The sequence below is a fragment of the Myzus persicae genome, unplaced genomic scaffold, assembly GCF_001856785.1.
Source record: "Myzus persicae strain clone G006 unplaced genomic scaffold, MPER_G0061.0, whole genome shotgun sequence".
NCBI classification, from domain to species: Eukaryota; Metazoa; Arthropoda; class Insecta; order Hemiptera; family Aphididae; genus Myzus; species Myzus persicae.
The window spans coordinates 174,177-196,488 of record NW_019103469.1 but is presented as its reverse complement, the minus strand read 5'-3'; the positions used below and the strand labels follow the sequence as shown (position 1 = coordinate 196,488).

Below are 22,312 nucleotides of genomic sequence, written 5' to 3'. Positions count from 1 at the left end.
AGCCCCACCACTACAGAAGTTCGACTTTCTGGTAACTTAGACCTAGTGGACATTATGTAATATCATTTGTAATCATTTGTAACCACCAAAAAAACATTTGTAACCTAACCAAAACCGCTCAAAACCAAGTATCTGTGCGGTGGGGCCGTGGTGACATATTGTTGGTAAGTGTTTAACATTTTTATGTATATCGTATATTTTACATACTTAGGTATTGTTAAATACAATGTTATTATTATTTCATGTAAAGTAACCTCGTGTATCAGTACGACTAGGAATAAAAAAAATTTAAAATTAACAGCAATGAGTCGGTAACATTAAATAAAGAAATAATAATAAAAATAAATTATAGATATCATCATATCGAATACTGAATAGTATTTATGACAAAACAAAAAACGTTAAATGCTTTTAACTTTAAAATTCAATTATTAATTAAGTATAAATATATCATAATAAGTCAATTGTTAAATTACATGAATAAATAATATTAAAAATAAATTATACATTTCATATCGAATAGTATATGACACGACAAAAAACTTACGGTAAAGACGTTAAGTCCCATTCAATTGTTAGTGCGACGATTCTTTAATCATTAGCTTTACCTACACTAGTAGGTATCTATTCTCAATGTTTTCTTAGTTTGCGATGACCATAATATAGTTTTTATATATGATTAAAGAAAGTCCATACATGCCAATTACATGGTGAAGAGAAGCACAGAGTATTACATTGTAACATTGAAAAAATCGTAGGACAATACAAATTCAAGTTGTGTAGGTACTCTGTTTTATTTAAAAGAAAGAATTAAGTAATAGAAGTATAAGTAATAAGTAAATTAGATATACAATTGTACATTATATAATAATTCATATGTTTTACATTTTGTCATAGTAATGATAATTTTGTCAATTAAAATATAATTCAAAATAATAATTGCAATAATACTCGTAATAATAATATAAAAATGTCATATTATGTAGTATACTTATGTATGTTTATTTTATATTGGTTAACATTTAAATGAAACACTAATAATAAAATTTAATGGTGAAATTTTCTTTTTTTTTTAAAACTTTCTATTTGTTTTGTTAAGTATTCTAATTTTAAATGTTTTTATTTTTCTGTAATTTTTTTTGTAGTACTATGCTATTAGTTAAGACATATGTATTAATCTGGAATGATTTTAAGACGTCAATGAATTGAAAAAATGCAAATTACTATAATTAAAATATGAATTAAATTTCGAGTGAAAAGCTTCACATGCATTTGTTATTCTATGTATTTGAACATTCAGACCAAACATTAAGAGGAAATTTAGAATTGTCGGAAATATAATTATCCAAAAAATAGTCTGTAAATTCTTCACAACCAGTTAGCGCAATGGTTTATTATACAAATAGTTTATCGGTTTTAGTGACACGATAATATCGATTTTAGTGATTTTAGTAGATACTTTCGATAATAATTATGTAGCCGACTTGCTATAGTAAAAATTCTATGACATGTTACAAAGGACTAAAATAATAGCACAACATAATAAATTGAAATCATCTATCTACTTACCTGTTAGACGTCGCACTAATGTTTGGCAAAAGAAAAATTCTGAAATTGTAATTTTTACCATGAGAGGGGCTGGGGAACATTTCACCAGCCCCCCTTATATATTTTTGAATTTACGGTTAAACCAGTATCGCACAAATTCTGAAAATAGTCACACAAATTCACACTAATGGCACAATAATATGTGGCAAAAAAACATTTTCAAAAATTATATTTGGGGGGGGGGGGGCTGATGAAACATTCGTCTGTTTGACTATGTTTTACTATAATGCTATAATATGTGTAAAATAATATGAGCTATGAATTTAGATTTATAAATCCATGATTTAATTGCAGTACAGCTTGTACGAAATTATTTTTCAACCTATTATAGCCATGTTAAGTTATATCTTTGTATTGTGTTTGTGACGTATCACGCATGCATGTCTGAATGGGACTTTACGTCTTTACCGTAAGTTTTTTGTCGTGTCATATACTATTCGATATGAAAAGTATAATTTATTTTTAATATTATTTATTCATGTAATTTAACAATTGACTTATTTTGATATATTTATACTAAATTAATAATTGAATTTTAAAGTTAAATGCATTTAACGTTTTTTGTTTTGTCATAAATACTATTCAGTATTCGATATGATGATATCTATAATTTATTTTTATTATTATTTCTTTATTTAATGTTACCGACTCATTGCTGTTAATTTTAAATTTTTTTTATTCCTAGTCGTACTGATACACGAGGTTACTTTACATGAAATAATAATAACATTGTATTTAACAATACCTAAGTATGTAAAATATACGATATACATAAAAATGTTAAACACTTACCAACAATATGTCACCACGGCCCCACCGCACAGATACTTGGTTTTGAGCGGTTTTGGTTAGGTTACAAATGTTTTTTTGGTGGTTACAAATGATTACAAATGGTATTACATAATTTGACATAAACTATTATATATTTAGAGTAAGTGGTGGGGATAAGGCAACGCACCTCAAATTAATTCATTTACCTGCAGTGTGTATAGGTTAGGTTAGGTTAGGTTAGATTAGGTACTTATCTACTCTATAAAGTCTAAATGAATCAATCAGCAAACAAGTTCTATAATATACGAGATCCATCTAAGATCAAACGGAATTAACAATTTATTTTGTGTGTAACGATTAAAGTTTCGAGGGATACCATGTATAAAAATACAAACGCGAACAGTTTGTTAAAAGTACGTAAGTACACAACCATATAATAAAATAGCCCGAAATCATCTTATACTTCCTACGCTCGTAGTCTCACACTTATCCGCCCACTGCTATTTGTTAGGTAGGTCGGTAGGTCACCTATATATGTGTATAATACATATTATATAGGTACAGTTATACCGTCTAAATTCAATTTCGCACTGTGAGTAAATAACGTGAGTGCCTGCCAATGGCGCCAGACGAGAGTACAAATTGAAATAGTTTCACCAACTGGGTACTCAAATATTATGTATTTATGTACCTACTTGTATAGTGTATTATACATTTATAAATATATATAGTGCGACGCAATTGTATTAATGCGACGTTAGAAGAAAACGTGTGAAAGTTATAAGTTATTCTAAAATATTCAAATATCTACTTTTTACTATAATAATACCTTATATTGTACAAACCACGCAGTATAATATTATATGCCATCATATTGAATAGTGTACAATGAAAATATTTTCAACTTTAGGACTTTTTCATAGGCTATGTATTGCTGACAAATATTTAGGTTTAATAATTTCTTTTTAATTTTAAAAGTATTAAGTTTCGTTCGTTTATTTCATAAACTTTGTCTCGGAAATGTATCAAAAAATAAATGTTTATAATTTACCATCATAAAAATAGTCGTGGATTATGGAATATTATTGTTAAGTCTCACACAAATTAAAAAGTGATGAAGCTATATGAAATTACTCAAAATATATTCGATGTATAGGTAACGGTTTATTGCTCTAATATAAATAGTACTTACACGTCAAAACAGGATTTTAAATATGCCAAACCATTAACATAGTCAAAGAAGCCAATATTTTAATAATATTGAACACTTAAACTGGACTTAGGTATTTAATATTAGATTATAAGAATTATAATTTATGAGTACATTATTATTTATGCGTTTATAAATACAATTTACAATCAAATCAGAAGTAATTATACATCATTGCGATTAAATAATGCGGCACAAATTGTACGTTAATTATACGTAATAAGGATTAGTATAATGTTTGTAATGTAGAGTTTTTTTTGAGGAGCAGGTATCTCCTATCACGTAAGGAATAAATACCTTTTTTTTTGTAGTTTTGAACCGACGACGCCGCGGGGACTGCTTGCGCATTGCTTTCGCATCGCGCAAGGAATAAATACCTACATAATGCTATAATAATGTAGACCTATAGTACTTATTAAATATTGAATTTACAGAGCAGAATGTCTAACAAAATTCAAATTTTTGGTTTTATCTCAACATTTTTCCCGAAATAGAATAGATATATTTTATACTATGGTACAGGTAACTTTATGAGGAATAATATTATTTTAATTTAAGTAAAAAAAATTACATTAAATTATGTGTTCCGTGTACTCATCAAGTTATCTTTTAAGATATCACTACATGTACTCACATATATATATTTTTAATATTAAATATACATTTGAGTTAATCTAATATTAAAATATACACTCTCGATTGCAATTTAGATATCTAGAATCATATATAATCAAAAGACATATATAATTTCATAGGTACATCAATATTTACTAACACATATGCCAACGATATCATAAGACATTTGGCAGTAATTCCAAATAAATGTGTACTTACTAATTTTCGTCTTCTGATTCATAATATAAGCCATATTATTCATTATAACACAATGTAAAAAGTTATGAAAAAACTTTTTTTCATGTTCACACATCACGTTTTAAATGATTGAAAAATTATTATTTTTACTCTACGGTCTAATTTAGTATTAAAAATTATTTTATCGTATCCTAAAAAACTATATTTTCGGAGTTATTGCTTAGTGGCTTTTGATGGAAATATTACGTGACTATAATTTGTATCAAATATAAAAAACCTAAAACCTAAATAACTATCGACGAAAACAACACTACACCGCTTGTAACAAACACTGAACGACGTGCTTAAAAAATTAAAACCGATTTAACGAACGTACACGAGAGGTTAATAGGTCATTTTATACATACTACAAAAAAAAATATATCGCTGTATAACATCATCATGATTTACATAATGGACCGATAACCGATCATTGGCCATCTTTAGCCGATATTATAATAATTTACCGATTTGTACATCGGATCATCCCTAAACCGTATCCATCATAATATTACATCGTACCTATACGTACGGTTAGGTTGACATAATAATATTATGTTGCTCAGTGTCACGTAGGTAGTGTTTGTGAGCGTGGTGTTTATCGTTTTTGTATTTGGTCTGTATCAGTATTTTTCGATCTCATTTTTAAAGACTATAAATTCACGAAAAATCAGAAGTAATTTTAAGCGTTATTGCGATTAAATGATGCGAACACAAGTTGTACATTAATAAATTCAAGTGCAAAATAAGGGTCTAGTAAATAGTTTGTAGAGTAGTTTTTTTCAAAACGTAAATACCACCTCTACAGTCTTCCTACTTAAAAAAGAATACATACCTGCATGTTTACATATTAATTAGGTAATATATGAGAATGTAACGATTATTAAGCGATTATAATTTGTATCAAATATTCAAATCCGTAAAACGCTCTACGAGAACATTATACAAGTATAAAACGTTTGTACCGAACACCAAACGACGTGATTTAAAAATTTAAAACTAATATAGCGAACGTACACAGAAATTTAATCGGACATTGTATATACTCGTATTTCTTTTACTGAAAAAATGTATCGGATCCGATATTATAATTTTTACATAATTGGCTATATACTACCGATTATCGGCCATCATCAGCTGACATCGTAATACTTTATTGATCTGTACATCAGCTCATCTCAAAACCGTATCATAATAATATTGTATCGTTCGGTAAGCATCGATGTGCTGGTCACTAACTAGTCAACAACTTACAAGTTACTTTTATTGGTTAATTGACTTTTATAGGTACTTTGTTTGGTAGCTCGTTTGAGTAAATTAACTATCTACTGGTATTTTTCCTGTACCTACCTAAATATTAAGTAACTTAAAGTTAAACAAATAGTTATTTTTAAGGAAAATATGAAGTTATTCAAAAATATTTTAAAATAACTATTCCGGTTTATTTCTGAATAAAGTACACAATTTGTCAAATCCTGAAATTTATTTAAAATTCAAAATTTCGAACAAACACTTATATTAAAATGTATGAGAATTTACTTAATATCGTACAAATAAGGAATATTTGATCGTTGAATCATATTTATAATAATTTAATTCCGGTTTCTTTACATAATATATATACCTAAATTGTAATGATTTTTATAGTACCTACACGTAACTTTTTTTCTAACTTTTTGGTAACTCAGTTAGTGTCTTAAATACTTGTAATCATCAAACTTATAACGTAACTAAACATTTCATAGTAAATTTCACCATAAATAGGCATAGGTAGTTTTTTTTAAAATTTCCTAACTTTAACTAGGTACCTAGTTAGAAATTATCACCAACTTTCCCAGGGTTACTAAGAGCGATATAATAGTATTATTATGTTGTACGCAGTGTCGTGTACTTATTGTTTGTGCTCGTGGCATTTGACGTTTTTGTATTTTGTCAGTTTGTTCCGGGCGGGTAGTCGTTGCAGTAATTCTCTAGACAGCCAACACGCACAGTGCACACGCAATCGGCCGGACAAAGTCGCAGCTGGGTCTGTAGTCTGCGCCTCGTGTAATACGATATCCGCAAATTTCTGCACCGCTCGCGCAAAACAACATAATAATATTATAAAACAGCCGAGCACGATATCCTTTGGCCGTGAAGATGGCTGACTACGTTATCTGCTGCGTAATGACAATATTATTGCCGCTGCCACGCCGGTCACCCGGGACGCCGCGAAAAGCTATTTTAAAAATTACCCACATAATATTGTGGGCAATGATAATAAATTATCGAGTTATTTGTTCATGTTTTGCAGAAATTGTTGTATTTGATTTAGTAGTTTAATTTGAAAATAATACTCCATGTAGAGAATAGGTTGGGTAGAAATGTCCTACGTACAAATATGTCCGGGGTAAAATTGTCCAAAATGAACTGCCTTTGTTTAGAATCAAAAATAAGATATAAATATATAGGTGGAATAGATTATTAAACACTGATATACCAACTATACCAAACTAAAAACGTATTTATTTTACTATATTGATTTATATTTAAATAAATAAACAATAAATAAATACACATAATATATTTTATGTAATAAGTCAGATAATTAGTATACCTAATTTAAAATTGTCTTAATTTACTTGAACTACATTTAGCATTATCAACAGAATTCTAGGTATGATAAATGGCCGAGAAACATGAATTAACGAAGCTTAGTACTATTGTGTACATTTTGAATCGATTAAACGTGTTGTAAAATGATCATTTGATGCATTGTACCTATGTAGTAATTAAAAAAAATTAAAGCCATATTGAAATCTCAAAGAAAGCTGCGTAGGCCAGTTTGACTAATATAAAATCAAACTTTGAATGTTTACTATGATAAAATGAAACAACTTCAAAAACAAACATGATGATTATTTGAGTAAATTCAAATAACTGACATAATTAAGAAACTTCAAGAACAACAAGGTGACAGTATTAAAAATAAATTAGATTCAGTTTTAAATGAAAATGCTGGTTTCAAAATATTTGCGTAATCGTAAACTATTATGACTTGATGAAGATGATAATATGGAAAATCTAGGACTAACCCAAAAACATGACCCTCTGCTGAATGCTGATATTGAAAGATAATTTCCAATGGGCAACAATGAAGGTACCTAGTCATTTATAAACACCGTTCGTTCAAACTGGACCACATAAAAAAAAACACCGATGGTGAAATTCAATTCCATATAGGTAAATATAAATTACTTAATTAGGTTTATTCACTGTTCGGGATTGTGTAAATGGATTTGTATTGTAGTTTAAAATTCAAAATGAACGACTGATAGAAGCGTACAGAATACGCAGTACCAAAGTACCAGTACCTACCATTTAATTTAAAAGCAATTTTAAATAAGTACAATTTTCTGTTAATGAAATAATTATTTAAGTTACCATAATAATTGATATTTTCTCTTTATTGTAAATTAATTTTTTTTTCATTTTTAAGGAGTTTACCTGCACATTTTAAATTATATTTACTGACATCACATTTATAAGTATTTATTGCTGTATAATTGAATGATTATTTATGAGATTTTTGGTGCATAAACATAAGGGCACTAATGATAAAAATTATAATAGATAACCCACGACACTTGGTGGTTTGGATGTGAAATGACGTGTGTTCCTAACAGAAAATTCTATACCCTACGCAAAATTACAATACTTTATACTTATAAATAGGTATATACTATATGTATATACATACTACAATATTACGGTCAGGAAAAATTATTAATGCACGAACGCGTCGTTAGCTAAGGTATTACTAACGGCCGCGTGGGACGGTCACGACTTCTCGTCTTCCGTGATCAAACCACGTTTTCCAAAATAACTAAATAGTAAACTTGCACAAACGTTTCGAATGGCGTAGGTATTCGACGAGTCTAGACCTTATCATTACGTATGTCTATAATAACGCTGCAACAAAACTACACAAGACGTGCTTATTTCGCGATCGCTCAAATATATGACGTATAAGAAATTATAATATTTGGCACTACCTGCGGCGGGAGAGGCAGTAATATTATATTATAATACTACTCGTACATTATACCTGAGTTCATGCCGATTTAGCATGAATACAATTATTGTAAAACAATATCATTAGTACCACGATAGACTATTATAAATATCATGATTAGTATTAATAAAACCTAAACACCCTACTGGCATTACATTTTAAATTTATATAATATACATTGCAAAGTTAAGAGCAAAATCCAAAATCGGATATAAATGAAAAAAAACACAAACTAATAATAATCTCTAAAATGACAACTCGAATCACGAAATTAATGGCATTTAAAATGTACAATATATTTTTAAACGAAGGCTTTAATTGCCTTTTATTTTGTCGACACTACAGGTATAATATGCATAAGGTAACCTAAAAATAGATACTAAATGTACTTTTATTTTTAAACGATTAGTCTAATAAATTACTAATAAATTGCGAATATGAAATAATTAAAATTCCCAGGGAAGTTATTTTCTTGGAAATATAAAACTAAATCCATCTGTTTTGAACAGGAAGAGATAAAAACATTATAGATATTGCGAAACGTATAAAATGTAACTATGTAAGGCAAATAATTAAAATATGTTTTCAAAACAAAAATTACTAATTTTTTATATGTCGTGTTTCCGAGATACAGCAATATTTGCTAGATAAAACCAAACTACATAATAATCTTATAAATTATCTACAATTATTTAGGTACGTCCACACCAAGTATCATTGAATATATATGATGATGGGACTATATTATTATATTTTGAAAAACAGCTGTGTTTTTATTATTTATATTACTGCTCTTTCATATAAATATTTGTATAGCTACAATCGGACTAATATATGTAGCATAATTATTTTGTTAATTACTAATTATATTAAAATGTCTCCTGAATTCAAACTATTTCAAGTCCGAAAGCCATTTAGTTACACACTAGACGCTGATTCACGATAAAAACAACACGTGCCATACATACATAAATTAGAACATAATTTTATTTAAAATTTAGAACACGTGTCTGGAAATCTTACTAATCTTACTAATCATATTATAGTTTAAATAGGTACACACATAATATTAAACTATATGCTTTTACATAATAGACTAATCGTAGTACGTACCTTTGGAATGAATGGTAATGACTCTTTCAGTGTTATCTTGTAGAACTGACATTTTTGTACTAGATCTTTCATATTTATTATATCCAATGTCTGAATAGTTTCCACAAAACGATCGCTGTAAAATAATGAACATCTTTGTTGTTAATTATAATTTAATTATAAGTGGAAGTACAATTCAAAATTAAAAAAACGTACATTTAAAAATATTTACATATATTCCAAGAAAAGCTTCACTTAACATACTACATTATTTGTCTTAACAGTTAGAAATAAGATGATTTTCAAAGCTTTAGTGAACATTGTTTTTTAATGAAAACATTATAATAATACCTATTTAAAGCATTATTTGAATTTATAAATTAACATTTTTACGATACTTTAATTTTTATGTAATTTACGAGCACTTATGTGAAATATAAAAAATGCTCATAATATGTATAAATATTTAAATATTGTAATTAATACACCGAGAATCACAGACACTTGCTTTACTTTAGATTTGATACCTAATAAGTCTATTTGCTCCATTATTAATGTAAAAAATAAAAAACTGGTTCTGCTGATCGTGAATTTACTATGTCATGTGCGTATTAGAGAGAAAACAATCAGTGCGCCGACATTATCTTAACAGATGAAAGATGAATATCATAGAAAAAAAGTTTTTTATTACAGTAGGATATTAATATATTATACAAAAATCAAAGTAGGTGTTACAAAATGTCCTAGTTAAGTTTGTTTAAAAAATTGTAAAACTAAAATGTGAATAAATACATTTTTAAATAATAAAACTAGACTGGTAAGTCACCATTCATACATTATAATATTTTACATTATGAAGTGGTTTATTCAAATTAATCATATTATTCAAATAATGAAATAATTAATTATTGTCACTGATTTATAATATTATACAACTGCTGAAATATGAGAATACAGAAATCGAAATATAAGTCGTTTAAATTTAAAAATTAAATAGCCTGTACAGAACCTTTGTTTAAAAATGTTTGACACTTTTAATGGCGAAAAGATAGACCAAAAGAAAGGGAAAATATCCTAAATATATGTTCGATACCTATGGGAATGGATGCAGTGGTTTACAAATAATTATACTTTATTAATCCTTTGTTGGTTTATGTTGTGATTTTTGCTTTAATTTTTACAACGTGGTATATCTAAGATAAATACATTCTGCCGATAGAATCAATATCATATTTCACATTTTTTTTTTAAATTTAAATAGACAAAAACTTTAACAATTGAGAAACTTTTACTGCATAGTGTGTAGTGAGTGTAACTCGTAATGGAAATGAATTCACCATAACAGATGTATTGAATATGAATTCAATTTTGAGCCCTACAGATGAATGAATCAACATCTATTCCTAAGGATGGTTGGAGAGTTTTAATTTTACATTATATTATATTTATAATATTACTAATTTATTAATTTGGCAGGTTGAACTGATATTTAAAAAAAAAATATTGCTTTAAATCCAATACATTCCTCTCTCATCTGAGAATCTAAAGTATAGATAAGAGTACTATGTATAATATTAAAATAAGTCTTATAATTATTCCATCTGGGGTAAAGAGTTAACATTTTTAAACAAACAAGATTTTATTTTTTCAGATTCCTCCATCTTTTTTTTCTTTTTGTATTTTTATGATTTTTCCTTTGTGGTAAATTAAGTTTTCCATCCCTTATTCCAAAAAGAATGATTCAGAGTATTATATGACTACAATAGTACCAAAATCTAAATAAATTAAATAAAACGAGTAACAAGGGGAGAAGTATAGTGTATACATTCTTAGGATCTGTAGTTTTGAACAGTTTTTTCTTGAAGATGTAATGCGCAAGCAACTCCAACCACCATTAGCGATGTCACAATAATAATAAAAATATACATTTTTTTTTCATGAAATTCCAACTATATATTATAACACAACATGACAATGTTATGTTCGATTCTGTAGTAAATGAACAAACGTCATTATATAATTAATATATTCGTTCGTATTGTTGAATGTGCAGATAAAAATAACATGGTATAGTTTATAGTACATTATAATAAATTGCTTGAACGAAAAAATAACTATCATTGTGAATTACTAGCAGTAGAATAAGGAATGCGATTATTGATCCCTCACTAAGTTGGGTCGTTTGGTACTTTTAGATTAGCTGAGGACTTTCATATAGGAATAGGTATTTCAACAGTAATTTTAAAAGGGACGCTTGCGTTTACTTCACTGGTCCGTTTAAATTTTACCGTCCTTTACTCTTTAAAACTGTGTCAAAAGGTCATCTTTATCTTTCTCAAAAAATTGTTTTTTTTTTTTGTATAATATTATGTTCTATGCTCGTATATACTTGTCTCTACGTAATCTTAGTGCACAGTGTATACAATACATTCATCCAAGCATATTATTTTGGCACTGAAAATCGACAACCTAAGAAATTGTGTAACTATGTAGCTGCAATCGGTTATTACTACTACATATTAGTAAGAAATAAAATGATAAACTAGTTTTAAGTTTTAAAACTGTACGTAGTCTTGTTTAAAAGCATAGAGGCTTTTATTTTATAAAATGACGTAAGTTTAAAATTATTAGTTTGTACTTTGTATTCAAATAATTAAAACCAAATATAACATTAAAATAATCAGGTATAAACAGCAGTTATAAATTATATAGTTATAATAATTTGAAATACCAAAACACACGTATATGGTGATTATCGTTTTAAATTAAATTTATGAAATTCATGGAAATCGAATTTCCAGAAACTTATTAAAACAAGAATAATTATGCATTTATAATTGTACAGAAGTTTAAGATAATCTCCGTATAAAATCGTATTTAATTTTCTCGAAGCTATAACCGCTGTTGATATATATGAGTATTGCGATTTTGCAATAAATATTCACATACATATATTAAACAAAAAATAATAATAATAATATTTTTTAATTTGTCCATCATCAACATAAGATACACATTTTATTCATATTGTGTACCTACTAAAATTTGACGTTTCTTTATTTATTTGTTGACAGTAAAAGTATTATAATTACTTAGGAAGTATTAGTATAACCACCTATAACACTATGAATTTCCAAAATCAGGATGATCCTACAATCATAGTCTAATATACTTCAAATGAATTTCTAATCTAAAATCATCTATTTATTTTGTGTGTGATTTTGAGTAGTTATTGAACAAATAGTTCTAAATGTTAAATTAATTTTAAACTCCATTACCATATTATAAAATATGTATTTATAGGAATTTTTTATTTTAATGTATGTCACTGACTCAATATTTAAACATTATCGTTATACCTATTTATTATTTGTAAGTAAAAATAAAATAAACTTCTTAATTTATATCTTTAGTTATGAGTATAATTTGTTTTTAAAATACTTTATATTACAAAGTAGGTATCTTTTCAAATAATAATTGCATTGTATCATATTTATTTATTATTTTTATTTATCAACGTCTATCAGAAATAAACGAATATCCTGGAACGTTTTTAATTTTAACTTGGATGTCAGAGGCCAGAATAAATCCATTTTTTAAAAATTGCATTTTGTTCGTTTATTATTCTCGAGGTTGTAATCTAAACCGATTTACTCTCGTGAAGTTAATGCAATTAAACCGAAATACTCCAAGCGCAGGTGGATTGCTCATCTCGATTGGATTTGTCCACAAAGAGGGGCACAACGACGCCATGAACTGAGGCACACTCCAAACAAAGTACACCATGGAGCGCCGTGCGTACTGTAAATGTATAATAAAATTGTTCATTTTATCCCAGGTGGAGTCGGGTAGGGTACAGCTAGTGTGATATAAAAAAAATATATCTAAAACCTTCTAAGTGTGTAATAATTCTTGTCACTAATAATGGCTGTATAAAAAAAAAAAATATTATCGCCTAACAGTTATGTCGGCTACGGTTGTCAACGTGCTTTCAAGTGTATAAATCATAATTAACATTATTATACATTATTTTCCGACCGTCCGATCTGTACGTTTTGACTTAAGTCAAAGTTTTGAGTGAAGATGTATTCGTTAACAGTATCATGCTTGTGTTTCTGCGTCTTTTCAGAGTCATTGGTTAGGATCGTGGTTTCGAATCACGTCCCCCCCGATCCGTGGTCGAAGTCCAACACGAAACATTGGATGGGAATGGCGTACGAGGCAGATTCAAATGGCCGATCGTCATCTCTACCGATTTGTGACTGTTCACATGTCCGGGTATCCGGATATCCTCATCCGGACATCATCAGTTCACAGGTAACCGGATACCGTCCACCACACATCGGCTGTCCGCAGGTAACCGGATGCGGTACCTTACCGTCGACGAACTATCCAACGCAATGTACGTCCCGATGCACTATGCCTCCGTGGCCGACTCGCCGGACATTACCACCGTGCACGACATGCCGCTCTACGGCGCCGCCGTGCACGACATGTCGGTCTACGCTGCCACCTTGTACCACGTGTTGGACGCGGCCACCTTGTACCACGTGTTGGACACGTCCACCTTGCACCAAGCGTAGGACGCTGGCATCTTGTACCACATGTAGGACGCTACCACCTTGTACCACATGTAGGACGTTACCACCTTGTACCACATGTAGGACGCTACCACCTTGTACCACATGTAAGACGCTGCCACCTTGTACCACATGTAGGACGCTGCCACCTTGTACCAAATGTAGGACGCTGCCACCGTGTACGACATGCCGGACGACTAGACCTCCACCGTTGTTAATCGTACACGTAGAAATTCCGCAGGGCCCTACCACACGAAACTACCGGAAAAACAAACAATGACTTGAATCTACTTGAATCGACTGATTATGCTGCTGCAGTCCCAAGGCATCTTCGAAGTAGAGTTTACACATGCAAAGTGCCCATGAAGATGCCTTCAGACTACATAATTAGTGACTTGATTCATTGTTTGTTTTTCCGGTGGTTTCGTGTGGTAGGGCTCTGTGGAGTTTCCACATGTAAAACTAATAATGGTGGAGGTCTAGTTCATGTGGTATTGGACTAGGTACATAAATATGTATTGCAATTAAATAGAATCATGATTCTGTAAATAATTGCCTGTTTAGTTTTGTAATTTATTATAATAATAAAAAAAAATATTACACATTTAAATCTATTTGTTTTTTTTCATAGATAAACGGATTATTTTAATTAAATATATAATTAATAATTCCTTTCCGAAAGACTTTCACCGAAAAATATGTATAATTATATATTAGACAATCGGTAAGTACTCAATATATTTGATTTTTTCATAATTTATTATTATGTATTTCTGTGATACATTTTGTTATGACGCGTTACACGAAGACAACTATTGCCAGTTAGACCATTCCGTCATTAAACTGTTATTAGAATTATTATCCATATCAATACAAAGATTTTTGAGGTAAGAATTACCAGTCAATCATTGTGATTCCACCGTAAAACACTAAAACATGATGTGAAGAAATAATAAATACTACTATAACAGTCATTTTTACTTTTTCCTCCTGGTTTTTGTTTTGTTACGTCAAATAAGCATATTACAATAATAATAATCGATGTGACAAAACTATTTTGTTTGAAGTACCCAATTATATACAATCATATTATGAACTAATTTTAAGATGTAAACTTTCCGTACCAACACTACAAAAATGAAAATCGTTCCGAAAACCTTATTAAATTAATGTATTAGACTACTACCTTATTATAACTTATAACTATTATATTATTATGAACAAAGTTAAGTAGGTATGTTAATAGTATTTTACCAGAAATAAGGAGTGTGCAATATATTTTTGACGAACGGTCTCGCATCTACGTCTTTGCTCAGCATTTTGGTTGCCATTTCTTGTAATTGTGCCGGAAGTTTAGGCAATACATTGTGAATTTGATTTTCTAACTAAAAATATATAAACACAATTTATGTACATTAAAACAATAGTATTCTTCTTTTTGTCAGTTTACACATTTCATCAAATTATAAAGTTGTTTATTGATTATAGATATAATAATACTATTGTAAGTTAGTTTATTGTGTATATTTTGACTTATAAAAATTTCAAACCCCGGAAAACTGACTCCACCGTAATATTATACAACCATTAAGATAACTGAAAGGTTAACTTTTTCAATTTATTTTTTTGACCTATATTTTCTCCAACAGTCTTTAAGCTCTTGAGCGGTGGTAAAATAGTCATTCTGCTTAAACTAAATTGCCTATTATTCTAATAATATGACACTATAACTATATTTATAATTGTATTTGAAATACGATTATTGATTTAATATAATGTAAATTAACTATTCAGCAGTAACTAAGATTATCTATTTACCTATTGGCTATTAATGAATTTTTGTAACTTGATCTTGGCTAGGTTCTAGGTCCCTTTATATCATATCTTAATATTTATTCTATTTATTTTATTGAATATATTTTGTTCATTATCTATATATGTGAATTGATTATTTCAATTTTTAATTTGAGACAATCTATATATTGTTAATACTAAAAGTAGTAAAAATTTAAATTTCGAACGCAGCGTAGATTAAAATTAATTATTATTCGGGGTTTCTTAATATAAACTGAAATAAATCTTTCACAAACGAAATTATTTTAATTTTGAATAATGGATCATCTACATTACATTAAGACAGTAATTTTTGAATTGTTTTTTTTTAATAAAATGATTATGACACCATACCCTAGGTACAAAGTACAGTCTCCAAACTTACAATTATAGTAGTTCATTCAACTGTTATAGGTTAGGTATTGTTATTGATGCTATACATAGAATATGATTTTAAATGACGTATCACATCGCATCTGCAAAATAATAATAATTAGCTCTATTGAACTTCAAGGATATTGTTCCATGTAGTCGATTCAAATTTGCATGCCACAGGGAAGTGGATAGTTTCTGTAATGTTTTTTTGTAAGTCAAACTGAGTAGTAATTAAACATAGATATTTCTTTTTCCTTTGAGATAAATTCGGAGAAATCCTACGATAACTAAAAGATAGTTATTCATACAATCTGAATAAATAAACAAAGTGTTAACATTTAAATTCTCGTCAATTTCAACGAAATTACCAAAACTGATTAAACGGTTAAAATTAATAATATCCATTATTAACATTACAACTAAAACGAGATTGACATCACTGCGTGCAGTGTGCACAATAAGCAGATGAAACTTAATTACCAAAACGATTGTTGATGTAATTTGTAATACACTGGGCTGCAAAGTGCCTATGGTTTTATACATCGGTTACCAGTATAACGCTCAGCATAATTATACTTAAGAAGTAAAAGCTGAGTGAAATTAAAATTTAAATGGGAGAAGTAAACGGTCTTAAAAAGTGGACCGTATTAAAAAAAAACACTGAGTTTATGTTTATTCATGAGGCAACGATAAAACTTTGAAATATCTATTGATTTATTTTAACAAGTTTTTAATACGAAATATCGTGATATTAAAACTCTAAAACTTTTCGCTTTTAATTAAGCTCAATAAAAGGTTTTTTTTGTTATTATAAAATAAGCTTTAAGTATAAAAGGTTTTTGAAAATATTGAAGACCACCTAAATAATTTTATTATCCAGTCTTGATTCACCGAATTTGAGTTTAATTAATTTTGAAATTTGAAGTTGACATTATTTTACTAATTTATATTTACAATAATATTGTCTCTATGCTCCATGCGCTAATCTGTGTAGCCTATTTCAATAGGCCGAGTTTATTATATAAAATTTTTTTAAATTTATTTTACATGCACAAACTATGTAGGGTGAAAAAAATATCAGATTTGTAAACAAATCTGTTTAGTTGATTTTTGGTAAGTATCGTGTAAAATGTTTTTTCTATACACCATTTATTAGTGTTATGGAACCGATATTTTGAATACCTACATGAATTTTATTGTTCTTTTAGAATAAAATATTTTGGTCATTAAAAATGTTGCAAATGTTGTTTTCAAATTGATTTGACAATATCATCAAATCGCAATCGTAATTGATGTTCATTATATTAATTATCACCATTGGCAATGACATTTTCAATTACAACTCACCACATCTAATTGTTTCATGTACGTTGAGCTGCTGTGATTTGCTTGTATCAGTGGTCGACCGTTATTGAATATCGCGAATATTACCATTCCCAACGAGAACATATCGCTGTGAGAACTACAATATGAAGACAACTGGACTTCCGGAGCTGAGAGCATACATTTTTTAATTAGTGTTGAAGACTCAAAGATTTTATGAATTTCAGTAGGTATAAAGGGTGATTTTTTAAGCATGGTCACCCACGTATTACTCTTTAATAGTCCATTTATTCAAATTTTGATTTTTAGAACTTTCAAGTATACTTAAAGCCCATATTTTTGAATTACTGATATTTTGGGTATTACTCAATGAGTATTGTGATACAAGTTTTTATTTTGAGATTAAACCCCTTTTTTACTTCAAATTATTTAGATATTCTTGATAATTTGTATGCATCATAAACAAAATTCTAATGAATAGTTTTTGAGTTATAGTAATGTTTATACTAAAGATAATAATCGTTAAAAATGAAGTTACAAAAATATAAACTATACATTGTAAACTGTAATATTAGATGTATTTATTAGAATTTTTTTTCTAGATTTAGATAGATTTATTGTTATTTCAAATAATATACAATAAAATATAATATTATTTAGCATACTTGGATAATTTAAAAAAATATTTATACTGATAGATCCAGAGTAATGAAGAATTACTTATATTTTGAAATCATCTAAGTACCTACATCTACTAAGCGCATTACCATAAACATATTATCCTTAGTACACGCATATATATAATATATATTGAGGTAATTCGAAAACTTTTGGCTCAAATTTTGATTTATGTTCATAAAAATTCTCAAAAAAGTATTTCTACTGAATGATTAAAAGTGAAAAAGGGAGTTCCTATTTTAAACACAGTAGTTTGTATTGTCACAGGATCATTTTTAAGTGGTACAAAAAATCTCGAGTATTCGAAAATATGGCATTTAAATGGATTTAAAAATTTTAAAAATTCAGAATTTAAAGATAATATGCATGATTTATTACTCAAGGATAAAAGAGGGTGAGCAATACTCACTGAGAATGCTTATAAAATTACCCTGTATATTATGCGTAGGTACAGGGTAAAATAGTCTGATATTGTAGTAGGTATTACGTAGAATCCATTACCGTTACTCATTTAAATTATTAGGTATAGTGGGACATCCTTATAATATTATTATGAATAATTTATATAATATTATTCGACTCACCTATATAATCCAAATCAGGTTGTGCCATTTTTGGTAGTCTAGACGTCCACGGAGTACAAGTAATCCGCTCTCTAGCTTCGGTCTGAACTGCAAAACAATTATTTTTACGATGAAAATAATAATAATAAATGTATCGTTAACTTTAAATATGAGTGCGTTTTATATACATTTTAGTGTTACGTATATTTTCGTTTTGTTAATATTGTTGAAGTATTTTTTTTTTTTGACGTGAGACAGTTTAGTGTAAAACGCTGTTCAAATATATACATATTTTATAAATTAAAATTGACTTATTTTTAAAAATGTACAATTTTCTCACTATAGTAAACGTTTATAAAATACTAAATATACTAAAAACCCAATCAAAATTAATAAATGAGTGTACACATTCTAACTATAATTGTATGTTGGTTATCCGTACTTTCAATTTAATTTGAACTCTTAAAAATGATAAGACTGTATAGTCATTTAAAAATTTCAATTAGGGCAACGAATTTATTATATCACTAAAGGGGTAGTGTTTCTTATTACCGTATTGTTTATCCAAGGGATGACATTTCAAAAGCCTATACTCAGCGTTGACATTTGTTGAACTTTGTTAATTTATATAAATACATAATTACGTTTTGAAGAAACTACAAATTATCAAATTAACAAGTATCTATGTACTAGGGAACCTAAACAAAGTTCCATTTTATTTCTGAGCAGAGATTATCATTTTCTAGAGTTAAACATATCACACCATTATTTTCTTACCACCAATAATTTATTATGAGCTGTGAAATATCAGTAGTTTTAAATACTTAATACCTATGCAGAATAAGTAAGTAATTGAAAGTTGAAACATAATATGCTTTTGAGTGGAAGTATAATATTATGTATATATGCGCGAGCTTAATATTATTCACACATATTTTAGAGACAAAAATGTATAATTTTATGATTCAATGTTGATACAATTCGATGACAGATAAAACTAACAAATATATACTTGATAATTAATTCAAATTCCAGTTGCAACACTCCGTAGTTGTCCCTTTGTAACCGACTGTGACAAATAATTGAAATGAACATGTTTCTATTACGACAGTAAAAGTTTTAACGACAAAAGTATTCCGTCCTTTTTACGCCTCTTACTCTCCGCGGGGACAAGTTATAAAAACTTTTATTAAGAAGTTTATGGATACCAGCAGTGTTGATATTTGGCAGTAAACGGCTTAGGTGCAACCAATATCCAGCTAAATAATATTTTTTATTATTATTATTATACGGTTATAAATAAACAACAGGAAATGTATTCAATAATAAAAGGCATTAAACGCCAAGCTGTCTTTGGGGATTTTAGTGTTACTTAACAATTCATTGCTTCCGAAAACAATAATAATTTTAAATAGTACGAAAAAACGCACATTCCAAACATGCTATGTTGCTGGTTTCTGAACGTAATATATGAGCCTACAATAAAGTTTAATCAATAATATTAATGTTTTACAGCCTAATCAAATTATTTAAGTTCAAATTGTTATTATAAACACGACGTACAACACGTACAATAACATCACTTGTTTAATACCTGTAGCTAAACATATATTATTATATCCAGTATTTACTGTACAATATTATAAAGCACTATTTGTTTCACTCAGTGGCAGAATTTAAAAAAAAAAACTTTTAATCAATTGTTAATGTCGAATAACTATATTATAGATAACCATGACAATGGTCAATGGCAGCATTCTAGAATTGAAGGAAAAACATTTTTTTTGTAAAAACCAACAGTATTGACATTCATGACAATGAATGTTTTGAACAATGCACCTACAGATATAACTCGCATAAAAAATATTATCTACTTATAAATAATCCTAGGATTCTAAAACAAGACCAGCAAAAAATGAATTAAAAAAAAAGTTATTTGATTATATCATTATAAATATTTGTTTAAATATTATAATGTTAAATGAAAGCTACAAGCAAGTTTCACTAAACGAGTTTGATATAGGGAACTGAAATCATAAGAATAATATCAATTTTCAGTCGAATTATTTTATAAGTGGTTCCACATCTGTACCATTATTAGCGGTTGCAATTATTATGAAATTATTTAGGTATAATATGTAATATATAGATCCTATACCTTTAAAACATCAAATTCGTTTTTTTTATATGCAAATATACTTTTGGATAATAACTGCAAATGTTAAAATAATGTAGAATAACAACATGAAATACATTCATAACTCCGCTCAGAGTCTAAAAATAAGGTATACATTTTACTGGCTGAAAAATAGTTATAAAAATAGCCCTAATATGGCTTAGATTAATTTAAAGATAATAATATATCATCAACTACCTATAGCTATGTCAATAACTATCCAAGTTGTTTCGTATGTGCATTATTTTTTATTATGAAGTATACCAACCATTTCTTTTATTAGTAACTTGAACCATCGATAATATTTAATAGTAATTCGAATTGTACTCGTATATAAGTTTTAATATCGAATTAGGTGAATTTGAAATAAAAATCCATAGTACATATTGCATTCGAAGTAAACTTGAATATTTATTTTAAACCAAAAATTAGGAGAAAATTCGATTTACGTGTGCTTATAATTAGCTATGTTAATTTAAACGTCTAAATGGGTGAAAATTAAAATGGCTAAATATTGAATATAATATGTGCAGTAAAAGATTTTACTCTTTCTATAGTAGTTATGGCTTCAGTACTTCCAAGAACAGCAGTTGCTGAAGTTTACATATTGAGAAACTTTAAACTGTTATAACGTGCCTCACTACGCATTGGGTTTATACCATTACGGTTGTATATAAATTAGACTGTACCAATGTACCAACGTGCAACGTGCTTATTTTGAAACACTATTTTGCCAAGGAAATTCAATTAAATTATTTCCCTTATACTTATATAAATAATACTGTCTAATGGTCTATAATTATTAATTGGATACCTCGTGTCGACAAGGACCAATTTGCTACCTACACACACGAACTATAACTATAATATGCTATTAATTAATGAGATTCTATGTCAACCAGTCATGTTTGTTTTAAGACACTACAAATACTTTGTAATTGTATTTTGTAGGTGGGTTACACGTGAGTCGTATCAAATACTGTATATCTGGTAAATTTAACTGTAAATTCAAAGTTTATTTATATTGTGTTCAAAGTAACTGACAAAATATTAAGACTTTGGGAAATATTAATTAATCACAATGACGTATTTATCTTTAGCTGAGAAATTAATTATTTTAATAAAACGGATTTCAGGTAAGAATAACACGACTAAATGATTTTGTCTTGTGTGGGAGTGGGGAGGATTATTCTCAAA

General features: G+C 28.3%; 1 protein-coding gene across 3 annotated transcripts in view; it reads right to left on the bottom strand.

Moving 5' to 3' along the window:
- The window catches only part of LOC111034571 (SCY1-like protein 2), a 188,876-nt gene that overhangs the window by 44,617 nt on the left and 121,947 nt on the right, over positions 1 to 22,312 (bottom strand). For all 3 annotated transcript variants that reach the window (XM_022315851.1, XM_022315852.1, XM_022315853.1), the window contains exons 5-8: positions 18,961 to 19,047; positions 17,723 to 17,868; positions 15,422 to 15,552; positions 9,609 to 9,723 (exon numbers count right to left, since the gene is read on the bottom strand). In XM_022315851.1, the coding sequence (XP_022171543.1) occupies positions 9,609 to 9,723; positions 15,422 to 15,552; positions 17,723 to 17,868; positions 18,961 to 19,047 (479 nt within the window). The remainder of the gene's footprint in view (positions 1 to 9,608; positions 9,724 to 15,421; positions 15,553 to 17,722; positions 17,869 to 18,960; positions 19,048 to 22,312) is intronic.